This window comes from Lissotriton helveticus, chromosome 10 (assembly GCF_964261635.1).
Source record: "Lissotriton helveticus chromosome 10, aLisHel1.1, whole genome shotgun sequence".
NCBI classification, from domain to species: Eukaryota; Metazoa; Chordata; class Amphibia; order Caudata; family Salamandridae; genus Lissotriton; species Lissotriton helveticus.
The window spans coordinates 255,916,608-255,934,556 of NC_136071.1; the positions used below are offsets into that span (position 1 = coordinate 255,916,608).

Genomic DNA, 17,949 nt, shown 5'->3' on the forward strand with positions numbered 1-17,949 from the left:
TATAATTCGATTGATTTCAGAGTTTTCTTGAGGATTCTGTAACATAGTCAGTAGCCTGCTGTAACCCACAAACTATCTAGTGAAAATGTAGTTTTTGCAGCCTTTTAAATATCAAACCAACAAACAATTCAAATCAAGTAATTTGACAATTAATGCGATGATTACAGAAAAACTATTAAATGCTTCTGATTCCTGCTTCTTTAGTAGCCAAAATTACACTCAAATTTATAACTGTAAAAGGAACTTGGTAACTCTGTGTAACCTGATTTTTTCTGGAAGTGCTAGGAGTAACCGATCACCTGAGTTGTCATCATACGTATACACAGTGTGATATTTCTCACAAATGCAGGACACAAAGCTTTCATTAAGTCAATAGTAGGAGTCAGGAGGAGTTAGCTGAAGGCATTAACAAAATTGCTTTCTTTTTTAAACTAATATAGAACATCAATTCAATTTAATTTATGGTGAAAAAAATAGAGTTAATGCTTTTTTCAGTATATGCCTCTCCAAAATAGAAGTTTGTATATCTACTGTTAGCGTTTTTTTGAAAAACATGATGAAGCAGGGTCTGCCTCAGTAACAGATGCGCCTTCATTAAAATGCACCAGCTACTTATCCAAACACAGCTGTTGAATGCGTGTACAGAATCCACGCAGTCCTGTCGCAGAATGTTGTTGTCAACTGCTTTGTGATTTTAAATGCCCTGCAAACTGCCATGCCAATAAGGACAGATCTGTTTCCCAGCCTGTACTACCCCAGTAGAACTTTCATCACCTGAACATCCCATTAGTAATGGGAGTCACTCTTCAGCGATCGGGGTTGGCGGATGGATCAATGGGAAGTAGAGATTCGGAAAAGGGTAGCGCTCAGAACACCTAAAAAGAACATCCAGGCCAATAGGATGCGGAGGAGACAAAACAAAATGCAGACCCTTCTAGCAAAAGAACATATTAAGAATAAGTTCTTCTATTACCGTGTCCCAGAAGTAATGTTGTAGCCTTGACAATGCCTGTGTTTCACCACCACTGCATGGAAATGCAGACCTGGGGTCAGCCAAAGGTTCTGCAAAAAACAAAAAAATAACCTTATAAGTTACAAAGACAGAAAGCTCTTTGGACAGTGCAATGCCAGGTTGCCCTCGTTTAAAAAACAAAATGAAAGGTCATTGCTACTAAATGTCTTTTTAAATTGTCATTATACAATTTAATGTCACTCCTCTTCATCTATTGGTATGTTCAACTCTCATTCACATTTTACTGACACCACCTAGGCATACAAGACTTTGGCTATCTTACACTTTAAAGGATGTTTTTTTTTACTGATCAAATGTGCACAACCACGCAAAAAGTGGTGCTCATCTGTGCCAGGGCGGAGGGTAGGGTGGGTGTTAAAACTTTACTTTGCCAATTCTTTTTTCCTTTCTATTTCGATCTTCTCTAATTGTTTGCCATCCTTGCATGCTTAAACTGTGTTTTAAGATTATAGCACTTCAAAGATAATAAGCTTTTCTTTGCACCAATAAAATTCATATTTTTCTGTGATGTGCATGAAAACTAAAACACCTGCTGTAATACCCATGCCTGTGAGAAAGCACCCATACTGTTGTAGTAACATTATTTGGAATGTTTTTTTTATTGCAAGCATATGCCTGCCAAATTTAGGTGGCAACGTGTTGGTTTCTTTGATTTTTCTTTTCAATTTCATGACATGCGCTCATAACAAAAAAATTAAAAGTTTAAACAAAGTACCAGCTTGCCAAGGCCAGGCCTAACAGCTTTGCCAACACTATTTTAAATTGTGTTACACTATACAATTATACCCATTTTATATGCCGACAATTTCTGAAATTACTGACTATTCGGAAACTCAAGGTAGCAGAAAAGTCAACAGTATTTGGGATTCATACACTGTGAGAATTTCTCTTAAGTCAGGCTTTCACGACAATTAGCCTGCAGTGGAGACTTTGCTTCTTCGTGTGTATGCTTGTCCGGCTCGTGGTCCATCTTTGGTCAGTCTTCTGTTATCCTGCTGTTTCTTTCTGCGAGTTTGGTGGCATCTGCCTGAAATGGGAGTCAACGTACTTGCAAACATCCTGCGCTGTGGCCCCACCTTGCATGCAGACCTCATCTTTCCTCTAGAAGAACCCCTAAACCCATGTAGAGGACACGAAAGGGGAGCATAGTCTTTGACCAGTCAGACCTTAGCTTGACTTGAAGCCTCCCCAGAAGGGTAACAAGTGTGGAAATCTACACCAATGGTTTTGTGTGTTAGACACTATTACATCTTTGTCAACCATAACTTTCCTTTTAGGTCAGTGTTTTTAGGGAATTCATTAATACGTATGAGATATGTGCCTTGAGTTAGTGGGAGTCGCACCCACCTTCTTCGCCTAATTCCTCAATGGTTGGGATGCGTCCTTCGTCTAACCCTGGAGGGAGAGGTGGAAGCTTCGCCGGCATCAGTAGGGTTGGCCGAACGCTGCCCTGAGATTCCACTGCCTTTCTGAACTGGGTATAAACATCAGGCAACCTAGGAGATTGCAAGAGCAGTCAGTAGAAACGTAATCTGACGAATAACATTTTTAAGTTAAACTCAATATTGTTCTTGAAAAGAGGCCTACAACTCATTCTGTCTAAGAGGCATTTTAGCACCCACACCTAGATTAGGTTTCAGTGACACTTCCAGAACACAGGCCTTTTCTCTCAATCACACCTATGTTACCTATTTTTTGATCATGATTAAATCTAAATCTCGATCAGGTTTTCTGCAAATTTTCTGCATGCTTTTTCTTCTTAAGACCAACTGATGTTATCATTTTCGAACATACTTTCTGCATTACTTAATTTATTTCAGTATCTCAGATTTTTCCATTCACTTATGTTTTCTTGTCACTATGTAGAGCTTTCCAACATCCTCGCGCCCTTAAAGTTGGTGTTAAAAACGACAAAAATAAAATAAATAAATAGGTCAGCCTCCAATCAATTTTGATTGTAAAATCCATGCCACATGTTTAAACAAATTAATGTGTTTGCCTGTAAAAGGGGTTAGTTCCCGTTTTGCATGCCCTTGGATATACGACAATATTTAGAAGAATCCCACCAAAGCAAGGGTACTCAAAGCTATAATAATAATAATAATAATAATAATAATAATAATAACAACTTGTGATACAAATGCAATTTAGGTAAAGATAAAATTCTACAAAGGAAGAAACAAAAGAAACATCTTCAAAACAGCAAAGGAATTTGGTAATCACTGATGAATAAACCAATACAAGCATACAAAGATAGCGTTGGAAGATCTACAACAGAAGTGTAAAAATGAAACCAACATTAGTGCACATGGCAATGCCCCAAAATACAAAGTTATTAATATGTATGAATTTGTATGACTTACATAGAGCAACCTGTCTAAAAATCAACAGCGCACTGTACACAAGATGGGGTATCATGGATTCATGGAGGAAAGCACAGGGTCAGCGGTACAGCAGCAAAGGGTCTTGGCATGGGCGTTGAATAGAGAGATGGACAATAGTTATGCCAAACAAAAGGCCCTGCTCGGTTTTACCACCATGGTTTTTTTTTTTATAAAATGAAATTTCCCAGTTTTAACATGGTTTTACCACCATGTTAAAACTGGGAAATATCACATTTGAAAAGCGTCATGTCAGAAATTGCAGTGAACTAAAAGGGACCGTCTGTACCAGCAGCCTCACATTATATTGATCAAGTCCAGTCATCTAAGGCAAGGCTTTGGGGGGAGCCAGATTCCCCACCCCCTCCCCCAACAAGGAATATATATTTTTTAAATAAAAGGGGAACACATGGTACTGGGTGCCAGGGTGTTTTCAGAACACTGAGAAGTTCTCTATAGGCAGAGCCACTGATATTATGCACCAGTGAAGGACAAAGTTATGTGGCAGGGTTGACTAAATTATGCATCAAGAAAAGGCAAATTAGCACACAGAGACCAAAAAATGAGTCACACAATCTGATAGAAAAGTGCTAACATCAGGTGATAAAAGAGAGAGTGGAAGTGCCGAGCACTCGACAGCCAGTAGGCATTCCTAGCGGAACGCTGCAGGCTGGCTTAACGCCCTACTATCTCAACTATTCGCCAATAGAATGTCTAATCCCAAAATCTAGGCCACTGGGATTATGTGGCAAAGAGCACCGATTTATGAGTCAGGGTTGACTAAATTATGTGTCAGGAAAAGGCAAATTATGCGTCATAATGTGGCACATTACCTCATTATTTTGGCATTTTACATTTTACCAACATTAAAGCAAAGGTTTCACCGCATTAGTACCACTTTGATACCCAAATACAGAAATAAGCAATAGAAAGGTGAGTAGTCAACCTTAGCGAAGACCTTCTACTGTTTTCTTGGTAACTTTTGATCCTCGGAGATCGAAACTATTTTGTATGCTGAAATCTGCAAATTATGCAGCAAAAGATGGTTAATGAGGCAAATGTTTCAAATAGCTGCAGCAGCAAAACCGCTTAATTCCAGTGCCCTTGTTTATAGGCCAAGGTGCTGCCAGTGGTATCAGTAGCCTTCACAGTATGTCATGGTTCACTCAGGAACAGCCGTGCTCAGCTTTGGATTCTTAGAAAATGGCACAATGCTGCCTAGGGTGCCAGGGTGTCTAAGGGTGGGTAGGGTTTCCTTCGAACCATGCCTACATGATTCTGTACAACAAAACACGATTCAGTGTCACACAGTGCTTCTTCTCAATACTTGAGTGCAGCTTGATATCCTAGGCTGCCACTGCTCAACCTGTCAGGTATATTCTGCCAAGTTGTCATAACACTGCCGAATATACCAGAGTTTTCTTCATGATGATAGCGTGCTGCCCATATGCCACCACACTGCCAAATGCTCCAGTGGGCTACTATCCCATATGTCAATATTACCTTCCAGTATGCCGTCAAATACTGCAGGTTGCCCGCCATTAAGCCATTGTGCTGCCACACATACTAGAGTGCTACCAAATCAGTGCAGGATTAAACCATGTGGAGGCCCCTAGGCAGTCGAAATTTCAGTCCCCCCTCGCAAATTATCTCCTAATACCCAATGCACCGGATTTTTTTACAAACTGACAGCTGCCAGGAGATGAGATTTTAAGAGACAAATTTATGTGAATCTGATGTCTCTGGTTTATGTACAATAAGTTGTTAATGGGTACATTACATTAACAAAGTATTTTCTCTATAGAGTCTTTAATGCAAAGTTTTTGTTTCTTTGAGTTGATCCATTTTTAGGTCGAGCATTCAAGACCTCTTGTATATACTTTAGTATATCCTTCTCCGTGTATGTACTTTGTGGGCTCTGGAGATCAGCCCTAGGACTTGTCTGCTTCCGCTTTGGGACTTTTTTCTGTTCAACTGCCTCTAACTGTCTAGATAGAAAACGACCAGTAGAGGTCAGAAAAGAACTAGAATTGTTTTCTGCTGCGGGACTTCCTTTTTTAAAAACAATTCTGGCAACTGCCTCTATTTAACTTTCTTGATAGAAAACGACCAGCAGAGGTCAGTAAAATACCAGAATCACTTTAGCAGTCTCTAGATTCCAGTCCATAGAAATTGTCTTCCACGAGCACCCGAAGACAATAATATTTTTTTCAAATCTTGTATTTTCAGTGATATGACTACCAAAGGCTCCGATTTTATATTAAAAACAGAGCTTTGGACTATACCATTTCATGCTGAAAGGCAATATTTCTCTCCCTGTGTTCTCATACCTGGTGTGTCACGCAATTTGGTGCTTACTTTCCCTCCATGTTAAAGAACAGTAGATGTTTCAGCACCCAGGCAAATGTGCTGCATAGCTAAATACATATAAGGCCCCAAGTGCGAGATCAATTGCATTGCAAATGCTGGTTTTCTTTCTTTTGGAAACAATATTTAAGAAAGCTTGATTGTAATTTTCTTTCAAGATCAAATCAATATTATATTGATCCGCTGTAGCGGGCCCCTAAAAGGAGTGGGGCCCAAAGGCCGGTGCCTACTTTGCCTATTTGGTAAACCGGAACTGTACCATTTACACCAAGATGGTGGGCCAGCAAAACAGTGCAGCAGCTTGATGTGCTACACAGCCTGACAGTACTCTGCGGTGCTTTACATTGGCAGAGTAGGCTAGTTCAACTCCGTGGACCGCTCCATCCTAAAATAAAGTAGCTCAAGCGAAAGTGCTGTATCTGCAAACTATAGGATTAACATAGTTGGGATGCACTTGTATACAGGATTATTAAGATACAGTCAGTTTGTGGTCTATCGCTAAATTTATACAACTCCTAAGAACTCCTGTTATCAAGGAAGTCCTTTACAGATTTATCCGTGCTATTCAGTGTAAAGAGCAACAGAGGTGACATCACACCAGCCCGGTCTAGTTTCTCTGAAATACTGCTTTAAGATTCATCCGCTACTGAACCAAGCATGGGACGAAAAGGCACTCGCGCCACAGCAATGAGGGAACGTCGTTACTATGGGACCACTTGTTGGCTTTGCATTAGCCCTTCTCTCACACCAGCATGCATCTGCCTAGTTTGGTTGCACTATTCCCACCAGAGAGTTCTGCAGACTTGGAGTAACCTCAGAAAGCCAGCTCCCTAACAGATGCATCCTGGGTGGACAACTGTGCAAATGAGTGTTTTTGTCTGATGTTCTGAATTGAAGGTGGACTGTCCACCATGTTGGGGTACCAAAGAGCTGCAATTGCAAATAAAATCCCCTATTGTAGCTGCAGCATACCTGGAAATGTGGCGGAATGGAAGGTCATCCCTGTGATACAGCGTCGACCCCCAAAAGGTCTGATTTTTTACCCCAAGCCGTGAACACACCTGTTTCACGGCTGTTTCTACATCCAGTTCCTCTTTCGTAGCCTAATAAAAAGGAGACAATCACAGTATATTAAACATTTTATAACAAGCATTGACAAAACCTATAATTCTGGATTACAGTTTGAGTCCTGAAAACAATATGTAAAGCCTACTTGTCAGAACTAAAACATAATTGCTTTCTGTAGACAAGGCATCTAGGAGAAAAAGTTATCTTGGCAAAGTCTACACCACAATGTTTTTGAAGTACTGGTGAAAACAAATCTGCTCTGTTAAGCTAAATATAAAGGAAGACCACGTCAGAGCACAAACTATAAAGTACACTATTTATTGCTGCCAATGATGTGTTACTATTAACTCAGTGGCCCTCTTGTTATCAACGAATGTACGTCAGTACAACGCGATCAAAATGATCGCGGAACTTTACGACGCAGCCATTACAACGCAAGTCGCTACAACGACTTGCGTTGGAGGGCGCTGGATTGTGATTTTTTAATTTTCTATTCCAACTCCAGCCCACATAACAGTAGGGAAGGTGTTGGAATAGAAAATCAAACTATTCCTTTAACAAGAGCGCCCTCCAGCGCAAGTCGTAGTAACGACTTGCATTGTAATGGCTGCGTAGTAAAGGACGCGTGGTGTAAACACTGCGTTGTAAAGGATGTTTACAGTTATCGACTGAGGTGCTGGGATTTGAACTGTCACATGTGGGCTGCTGTATACTGTCAACTCGCACCAGAATGGGATTGACTGGAATCTGTAGCCACACCAGTGAAATACTCTACATCCCATCACTGCCAGGGCGGACTCAAGATTTCATCCTCCTAAAGTCCAGAACGTGAGTACCATGATAATAACAACAATTCTTTAAGCATCAACAGGCACACCAGTTTGGGGTGTGATTGGTGCTTAATTTGAGCCGGTGGTTTCCGGTCTAGGCACCGGTACTTAATTGTCAACAGTGTGCTGAGGTGGCTTGTTCTGGCCAATTTAGAGATGACCACAACAACAGTTACTTATTAATTTAACATACATAAAAAAATTACTATTACCTGCTTCCCAAGCCATTCTTATAGCTCTGGGGGCCTAAAATAGTGTGAATTGTCACACTTGTAGGAGGAGTGTGATGGTTACTAGTTGTGTTGTTACCATCACTGAGCTGCAGTAACCTCCTGCCCAGAGCCCTTGCACTTCATTTTACAGATTAAGCACTAGGTATGATGTACACAAATGGTAAATGTTATGGATTATGTATGCCACACTTACTTCTTCATGAAAAGCCACAGCACTGACTGAGTCAAGCTGTTTGATAAGGTCTTGGATGACATCTTCTGGCTTCCCCTTCCGCACCAATAAATTGCTATAAAGTACAAAAAAAATAAAAATGATGGCATGTTGTCATCTTGGCTTTTACGACAGTAAAGCCTCCATTATGAGTGCTCAAGTTAATTCCAAAAAGTGCAGAAACTCCTATTTCTTCAGCAAACACCACACCTCTGCTATTTTCCCCGCATAAATTTCGGTAGGTCACTCCTGATATTTACGGGGGAAAGATGGCTGGGAAATATAGATACATGGGCGCATTGGTGAAGAAACTAGCAAAAGGCGCCAAAATCTGCAGGCCACACCCATTTCTTTGGTCAAAACGCGGAATAAACCCCTAATAAATTCCAAGTCCATCCCTGTCATATTTTATCAGGTGCACTCATTATCCCAGCCAACACTGCTTCACTCATAATTAAGTCCCAAGGTCCTGAATTAACCTTAGGGCTCAATTCATATCCCGGTCCTAAAGGGTTTGCACAGATATGGGACATACGGGTTATGCGATAATAATCATGCTCTCAGAGTTTTTCAATGATTGGCCCTGAACACACCCAGTAAATAACATTACCCCACAATGAGTTATTTACCAAGTGCGGTAAATATTTTTATTTTGAGTTTTCACGCCTTCTGAGACACCCTACGAAATATTCTTACCCACAGGGTGCAGGGAACCAATTTCCATCCAGGTGCTGGGCAATGACGTAGGACTGTTGGGTTGCTGTGGCCCATGCTAGTGTATCTGGCTGAATTGCTTTGTAGCATTTGACATAAACGTCGCAAATCATTCATTCACAATGCACTCAGTTGAGGATGAGTCATTTGGTAGTGCATGGTTTCACCTTTTTTTCTGACAATGTGGTAGCAATTTACTTCAGCGAAGACAACGCTCATCCAAGAACCTGGGTAGAATATTACACTACCCAAACAGTGTCCCGGAACGCTTGCTTCCAATTTATCCAACACAATATACGACATAGGCTATACCTCACGAAAGCCAGCTTCCACAAAATGATTGCTGTTGTCCTGTGGACTGCCCACAGTGCCGGACGCTGGGACAGATATGCTTCGCATGTTTTGGAGCTGCCCAATAGCCTGAGGCCTCTGGGCTAAAGTTATGAACATAGTATCCCTCAAGATGGGCTGCATTGACCGACCTGCTTTCCTGACTGTCTACTAGGTCTTCACAGGTGCAGGAAAGTTAGGGAAGCCACCACCAGATTCGGCGGCTTGGCGCTCTTGCTGGTGCGTAGATTAATAGCAATGTCTTGAAAGACAACAGCACTGCCGGGAGTGGTGCGCTGGTGAACGGCGATGTTGATATAGGGTAAGGCTGAGGCTGTGGCGCTGCGGCGGGAGGAGGTAAGGGGACTTAGAAGACGACCCAGCACATCAACCTGGGAGGGCTTGCTGGCTGCCCTTGAGGCCCCATAGGACTGACTGACCCACACCACACAAGCCTATAATTCATGGCATAGGAGGGAATCAATCTCTCTCTTTCCACACCTTTTCCCCCACCCCTTGTCTGACGCCTACTTACAGGTAGATGTCCCCCTCCACACCAACCTACAGGACTGATGGACCACACTGTTATCTCAACTACCTAAGTGTTCCTTCTACTGCATCAGCTTTGGACCAGATAGATTACTTGACACCCTGGGGGTGGTTTGTGTGGCAAACTCAATAATATATGTACACTCGCCATAGCAGCTATGCATGGTCATGCTACCAGTTATATAAGTTGTTGCACTACTGTCATAAGTATTTCATAATGTTCATAATATTGGAGTAGCTCATTGTCATGTAACCTCTTGTTGCAACCCTCACAGAACCGGATGTTGTGAATGTTGCATTATCTTACCAAAACTCCAATAAAGATGGTTAAAATATTTTTTTTTAAAGAGAAGCAGGAATGTAGTTCATCCCATGGACATTATTGAAAAGATGATGTAAACACACATTTGAAAGATGTTTTTAAATAAATACATATGCATGTGTATGTTTATATATACATATATATTTATTCATAACAGAAGCAGAGAACTCTGGGTAGTTCTCAAATTTAGGTGGAGAGCAGCTCCTGTATAGAGCACCCTACAACACCAGCGACACACTATAGCACATAATTTATGCGGCACTCTAAGCCTGAAAGGGAATTATTTTGAGATATATAAATAAATAAATAAATAAATATATATATATATATATATATATATATATATATATATATATATATATATTACACATACACACACACATATACATATATATTTATACACAAACACACACATATATTTATTCATAATAATATATATTACTTATTTGAGTGCGTGTATAGCACAAAATGCAGTGCTATAAAAATCTATTTTTCACGGGTAACCGTGAAATATGGAAAATAGTTCACAGCTTCCTGTGAAATCTTTAGTTCATCATCATAATGAAAGGCACCAAAATCCTATACAGAGCTTTAGCACTATCAAGGCTACTAGGATTATGCGGCATAGAAGACCAAGTTATGTACCAAAAATGCAAATTATGCAGCAAATAAATTCTTTGCCAGTATTATTTTCATCCATTTAACTTAAGACACACTTTTTGCTAAATATGCAAAATGTGCTCATTATGTGGCTAATGCAGCAAATCCAAGAGTATGCCTTAAACGCTGTAGTCACAGAACCTCATAAATCCACTGGCCATCACCATTGTCCGTTGTTTCATTAACAATGTATTCATGAAGGGTAAACAAAACCTAAACAGTCCAATTCCAATAGGTGCCCATTTTTAGATGCTCTTTGAAGAAAAAAGCTTTTTCAAGCTATCTACCCCAAATGATGCTGTATATAAATATATAATGTGTAATATGGCCCTTTATTGCAATCTTGGGGTTCTGGTGAAATTTAGAAACTACTCGGCCTTCAGCTTTGTAGCTTATCATGTCACCAGGACCCCTCACTGGCAATTTTAGACCATATTACATGGGGGAGTGTGTGTGTGTGTCGGGGCATGTTTAACACACACTTTGATGACTGGATCGGGCCTCATTGTGTTGGAAAGCCCTCACAAACACCATTTCTGTGAGGACCAATGCTCTACGGGTACCAGGTCCCCTTAGTGTGTTTAGGTACTTTCGAGCGAGTGCATCAAAAGACTAAAAGAGTAGTTACATTTGCTTCACTCTGTTGTAAAACCTACCCCTAGTATCAAGGCACAGCTTAGCCACAAACAATGTTTCTATTCTTCTTTCAAAAATGTGTTTAGCACATGTCCCAGTTACCTTCCTTTCTTTTTAAGCGTTTCCCTTAGATCTTTCACACTTTCCAATAAAAACTTCAATCTGTGTGGACCAGTTTTGGGAAAATTGTAATGATGTGTTCCCACGTAGTGTCTTGGATCAAAACAGTAGAGCGGCACTATGCGTCCGGCGTTCTTCAGGGCCCAATGCAACACCTACAATCACAAAAGAAACACATTTTAATCTTGAGATCCTCTTAGAAGTTAAACATCCTGCAATACAAACCTAAATATCAAGACAATCACATTTCCTGTCACTGAAATAAGACTCAAAATCAACCCCTACCAGCAGCAAAACTTTGTATTTTGAAAATGATTTGTGACCCTAAGTCCTCATTGTCCATCTATTTACGGTTTTCATAATATCTCAAGATACTCCGCCTGCTAAATACCTCCAGAATTAAGGAATATCACCTTCCGTGAGATACCTAAAGGGTGTGGATCTCAACTGAGCTCTAGCACTGTCTTATCAGTTTTTCAAACAGGAAACAAACCTTCTGATTGAAAACATTGATAAAAACATTCCCCCTCCCTCTCAGGAAAACAAACTCACCTCTCCCTTTGAGATGTCAGGAAACAAACCAGCTAGAGAAGGTGTGGAAGGCCTATAGAGGTCGGAGTATGGGGGATCAAACCTTCAGCAAAGAGAACCCTATTTGTAAATGTAAATGTAAATGTAAATGTAGTGTACTTGTATAGCGCAAGAATCTACCCCAGCTGGGGTATCTCGGCGCTTGTACGAATACTGCTGTGGAACCCTTCCTGGCGTTTCCCTGTGGGGTGCCCACTCCTGGGCACCCCCAAGGTGAAGCCAGGCATCCTGGCGTTGTGGGGGCCGTTGTGGAGATTAAGCAAGCTATTGCCCAGAGTTGCAGAGTGGGACCCAAGATTAGAATAGGCACGAGGCGAGAATTATCAGGACCAAGGAAATTGAGCCCAAGACCCGCCGAGGCGGGAATTGAACCCTGGTCCGGGCTAGACCTCTGCATCAGGGTCTGCCGCTCTAACCATTGAGCTACACTTCTCCATGTGCCTCTGCCAGGTCCATTAAGCAGGAGCAACAGGAAAGAAAGATGAAATCATATACATACAAGAAAGGGCGAGCTAAGTTGTTGGCCTTTGCCATGGAGATTTATTGCTATCAAATACGGTAAATCACTTGATCCTGATCTGTACACTGCAAATTGAATTCAAAGCTTTGCTTTCACCGTGTCGAAGAAAGGGGTTTTTCTGACTTGTTCCTAGGACTACCTGTCGACTGAATGTCACCAAGCACACCAAGCTTCAATCTTGGATTTTCTTCTACAAATCATTGTTTTCAGGTGTGCCGCTTCAATTGAATGGATTGAAATGAACAAGGACTGAAACTTCCACAATGGATTAGGATGTTAAAGCAAATCCATCTCAGTAGTGGACGACTGAATCTTTGCATACTTGGAGTCATCTGCAGACATTGCTCATAACACATCATTCTTTTAATGCTGAATAGAGCCCAATGCTGTGATGGTTCAGACAGTGAAGAAATGGACTTAAAATGTTTTACAGGCAATGGCTGGCCTGGAAATAACTTTACCCATGTACCGCCAAGCTCCCCACCCTCACCCCCTTCACTCCTTTTCAATTGGAATCAAAGTTCCTGTTCATGCTGAAGTATCTGACCTCCTATAACTCTGATCATGATAATGGACCACAGGCACTGTTAGCTGCTTGATAAGTAGGGTGGAGATATAGAGTTGCCACTAACATGCCAGCTTTATCTGATGCACTGAGTGGTGCCCTTCCAGTGAGCACTACATTAGGACATGGGAGCAGACAGCAGAGGGGTAGCGATGGATAGAACCACGCTACTGACTCGAGAGTGCGGGTGAAGAATGAAGGACTTCAGAAGAGCACCATAAAGGACACTCTGTTATCGAATTTCGATATGTATTTAGATTTGATCCAGTTATGTTTGCAGTATAAGAGTAAAGTAACTTTGACACAAGCTTACCTGTGTTAATAATCACTGAAGCTGTACACTGAAGGTGAAAGGTCAAAAAAAGACTAACAGGAAAGTTTGTGATTTTTTTTGCCTCATGTCTTAATCCAACCCTGTTTTGTCATCATCAAGAGTACTCACGCGAAGCACTTCCAGAGGGAACGAGGTAACCAACGTGCACCAGAAGTACAAGGGCAGGTCCAAGAGAGAGCAAAGAGCACACCAACCAGGCAGACGCCTTTCTCTGTGGCTCCTCCATTATGGAGCTCCATCCAGCCATCTGCCATCTCATGCCTGGTTGATCATTGTAAATAGTTTAATAGAGATTTGTTATGCGGCATGTTAATGTGTCAGTGTTCAGTGTTGTTCTACACTGGTGACAAAGTAATTCCTTTGTCTCATAAGGTGGCTCTGGTACTGTGCCTTGTACCTATAATGTTGTTCCCTGATGCATGAAGTGAGTCTGGTGAGAAATGGAAACCTGTACCGCAAAGCCCAATTGGTGTTAGGCTGTAGTCATAGTACTGCTATGCTTCTTGTCCTACTGTCTCCGCCAAAGCCAGATCACTAGGTGTGCCGGTGCCTTTTAATGTGGGGTATTTTGGGAACCTGGGTCCTGGTAGACAATATCTCAGCTAATTATATGACGGGAGTCAGTATGGTTTTGGAATAAAAACCCAGAAAGCAGGAAAATATGCTGAATTTGGCGCATACTGCTCACAATGCGGATGTCTACGTGGAGGTGATGGATGCTCACACACAGCAGCCCATGTGTTATATATATATGAGTGACATAGTGAAATATGTCACGCGAAGGACATTCACAGACCATCACAAAGTAATATTAGGAATGTGAAGATGTAAGTGTTGTCTACTATATGTAGATGACTATTTGTGTTTTTGTATAACTGAAAAGCATACGGGGCAGTGAGGCCATTTACAGCACTAATGTCACTATGAAATCACTGAACTTGTTCTAAACATTAACAGATATCAAACAAAACTCCCTTTTCTGGTAGACACCTGTGCTTTCTTCAATATGATGATAGCTACTGAATTTCCAGGTTACAACAACCTTCAGCAAGAATTAAATATCTGCATATATTGTGCACATAACTTGCTTGCATGGCAAGGCTTTTGTGTGGTGCTGTCAAAAGACCGTTGTGAGGACAACTTTAATGTCTACTTTGTGGAACCCATTTTGGAAACAGGATGCCTATTAAGCTTCCGCAAGGCAGTGACACGTGCTCTATTTCTACTATACAGGCTCATCGCACACACTGAATTGTTAGAGGATGAGACATTACCAATTGCTTTCACAAACTCTTCATAGGTTTTGGCAAACATAAAAAGAGATCAGGCTTCATACAGATAAAGAGGTGAGAAGCATAACCTCTTGTAACAGGGCATTATTGAACTTGTGATGGGCCCACACTTTGAGTCTCCCCTTTAATCCCAGTCCCCAAAAGACTGTTGGTTGGTAAGCTCTGCCTCTGAGTGTATCGAGATTGCCTAAATTAATCATTCAGGGGGAATACACCTATCTCCAAAGATCCAGGATATTATTCATTTCCTCAGTGGAGAACAGGTCTTCTCAATATTGGAATTGAACAAGGGCTATCATCAGTTACAACTAGAAGAGTCCTACAGTTAAATTAGTATGTTTTCCGCCCACAAAGTCTCTGAAAACACAAGTTTCCACTTACAGGGGTCTCTAGCAACATAAACAGCTCCATCTGAAGAGTAATTCAAGCATCCAACTGTTTCACCTAAAGCAATGTTGTGTGGGTGTTAGGCAAGTCTTCATAAGAGCATGATGAGGTGTTCTGTGTATGTTATTTTATGAGGTTTCATAAAAGCGATGGAATACCAATAAGGTGTCTTGGCGCTAGCTTAGTGAGCAAACCAGAGTGACAGGTCTGCAGAAAAAATTAGTCAAAGATAAAAAGCCAAGTTTAAAGCACCTTTCTGAATGCCAGAAGATTGGGCAAGGTTTAATGGAAGGAGGAAGTGAGTTCCAGGCTTTGGAAGCACCCAGAATTAAACCACGACCACCCCATTTCAACTCGTCTGAAAAGAGGGACCAGTATAAGTTTGGATGAGGCGGAACGTAGAGATCTAAATGAAAGGTAGAAAGAGAAGGCCAACCTCAGGGATGCAGGGCCCTAACCATGCAGGGCTTTGTAAACTATACATAGTGATTTGAAGATGATTCTAGCTGGTAAACAACCATTACTTCGCATCTTTTACTTCGCACTTCTTTTACTTAGCATCTTTTACTTAGCATTGTCTTTTACTTCGCATGCTTTTACTTAGCATGCCTTTACTTCGCATATGCCTTTACTTAGCATATGATGTTACTTCGCAGGAGAAGAGTGGATCCATGGTTGAAGGTGAAGAGAGGGACCACGGGCAGAGAGAGGTAAGTGGGGCAGTGTAGTTAGGGTAGTGTTGTAGAGTATGTGTAGTGTAGGGTAGTGTTTTAGGGTGTAGGGTAGTGTTGTAGTGTATGTGTAGTGTAGGGGTAGTGTTTTATGGTTTAGGGTAGTGTTGTAGTGTATGTGTAGTGTAGGGTGTAGTGTTTTAGGGTTTAGGGTAGTGTTGTAGTGTATGTGTAGTGTAGGGTGTAGTGTTTTAGGGTTTACGGTAGTGTTGTAGTGTATGTGTAGTGTAGGGGGTAGTGTTTTAGGGTAGTGTTGTAGAGTATGTGTAGTGTAGGGTAGTGTTTTAGGGTTTAGGGTAGTGTTGTAGTGTATGTGTAGTGTAGGGTAGTGTTTAAGGGTATAGGGTAGTGTTGTAGTGTATGTGTAGTGTAGGGGGTAGTGTTTTAGGGTTTAGGGTAGTGTTGTAGTGTATGTGTGATGTAGGTTAGTGTTTTGGGGTTTAGGGTAGTGTTGTAGTGTATGTGTAGTATAGGGTAGTGGTTTAGGGTAGTGTTGTAGTGTATGTGTAGTGTTGGGGGTAGTGTTTTAGGGTTTAGGGTTTAGGGTAGAGTTGTAGTGTATGTGTAGGGTAGTGGTTTAGGGTTTAGGGTAGTGTTGTATTGTATGTATAGTGTAGGGGTAGTGTTTTAGGGTTTAGGGTAGTGTTGTAGTGTAGGGTAGTGTTTTAGGGTAGTGTCGTAGTGTATGTGTAGTGTTTTAGGGTTTACGGTAGAGTTGTAGTGTATGTGTAGTGTTTTAGGGTTTAGGGTAGTGTTGTAGTGTATGTGTAGTGTAGGGGGTAGTGTTTTAGGGTTTAGGGTAGTGTTGTAGTGTATGTGTAGTGTAGGGGAAGTGTTTTAGGGTTTAGGGTAGTGATGTAGGGTATGTGTAGTGTAGGGTAGTGTTTTAGGGTTTTGGGAAGTGTAGCGGCCGTGGAGGGTAGTGTTGGTGTGTATTGTAAAAAATAAAAAAAGAATCTTAATGCGTAGTAAAATCCTGCGAAGTAATGTACTGCTAAGTAATGCCAATGTAATGCTTTTAAATGTTTTTGTGAAGTAATTGTATGCATAATAAAATACTGCTAAGTAAAGGCATTTGCGAAGTAAAAACTTCGTAGAAAAGGCATGCTAAGTAATAGCATGCTAAGTAACGTCATACATTCATTCTAGTTCTGACAGGGAGCCACTGAATCAGCTGGATAGCTGAGGAACAGAGTGATATTTAGGAAGATTGCAAAGATCCCTGGCAGCTGTATTCTGCACAGTCTGTAATTTATTAAGAACGTTTTGGTGCATGTTTAAGTAAAGACCAATGCAGTAGCCAAATTTCCACAAAACCAAGAATGTAACCACAGTTTTTTGCAGGTGAGAAGGAATGAAGGGTAGAATCTTCCTAATAGTTTTGAGGGTATTGAAAGCGGTGGAAGTGACAGAATTGACCTGATTAGTGTATGACAGGTCAGTATCGAGAATAACTCCCAAGATTTCTAACTGATTTAGCTGGCGATGGAAGAGGACCAAGTTCAAACGGCCACCAGTCTTGGGACCAGAAGGAGGGTTGAGCTCCAAACAGTAAAACCTCCATTTTGGTGTCGTTCAGTTTAAGGCAGTTAGATGACATCCACATACTAACTGCCCTCATGCAGTCACAAAAATTGGCGGCAAAAATGTTTTGCTCCTGAGATAGTGAGACAACAATTTGTATGTCATTCCCATATGATGTTAAGGCGAAACCAAAAAAAACAATCATATCTGCCAAAAGAGTGACAGAGATTAAAGATCGTCATTCTGAGCGAGGACCCTTGTGGGGTCCCGCACGGACGAGAAAAGGAGGGTGAGGCAAGGTCAATATCTGCAGTGCATTATCTAAAGTGCGAATTCTGGGAGCCATCATTAAAATTCTATGGTCACACAATTTCCTGTGAAGGTAAGAGCCCCTGTTCCCACACCTACCAATGTGCCTGCACCAGGGACGTTCTTATGTCCAGATATCGCCCAACAACATTAATAATAGGGTATCCCAGTTGTGAGAAGTTAGCATTGCATATGATGTCCACTAGTTCTAGTGGGCACCTTGCACCAGTCTAATCGACCCT

At 41.3% G+C, this 17,949-nt stretch overlaps 1 protein-coding gene across 1 annotated transcript in view; it reads right to left on the reverse strand.

The window, feature by feature from the left end:
* The window catches only part of LOC144786229 (cryptochrome DASH-like), an 88,704-nt gene that overhangs the window by 61,458 nt on the left and 9,297 nt on the right, over window positions 1-17,949 (reverse strand). Inside the window, exons 2-6 of the mRNA XM_078665262.1 lie at window positions 11,437-11,609; window positions 8,106-8,199; window positions 6,754-6,884; window positions 2,381-2,529; window positions 974-1,062 (exon numbers count right to left, since the gene is read on the reverse strand). Of these exons, the coding sequence (XP_078521388.1) occupies window positions 974-1,062; window positions 2,381-2,529; window positions 6,754-6,884; window positions 8,106-8,199; window positions 11,437-11,609 (636 nt within the window). The remainder of the gene's footprint in view (window positions 1-973; window positions 1,063-2,380; window positions 2,530-6,753; window positions 6,885-8,105; window positions 8,200-11,436; window positions 11,610-17,949) is intronic.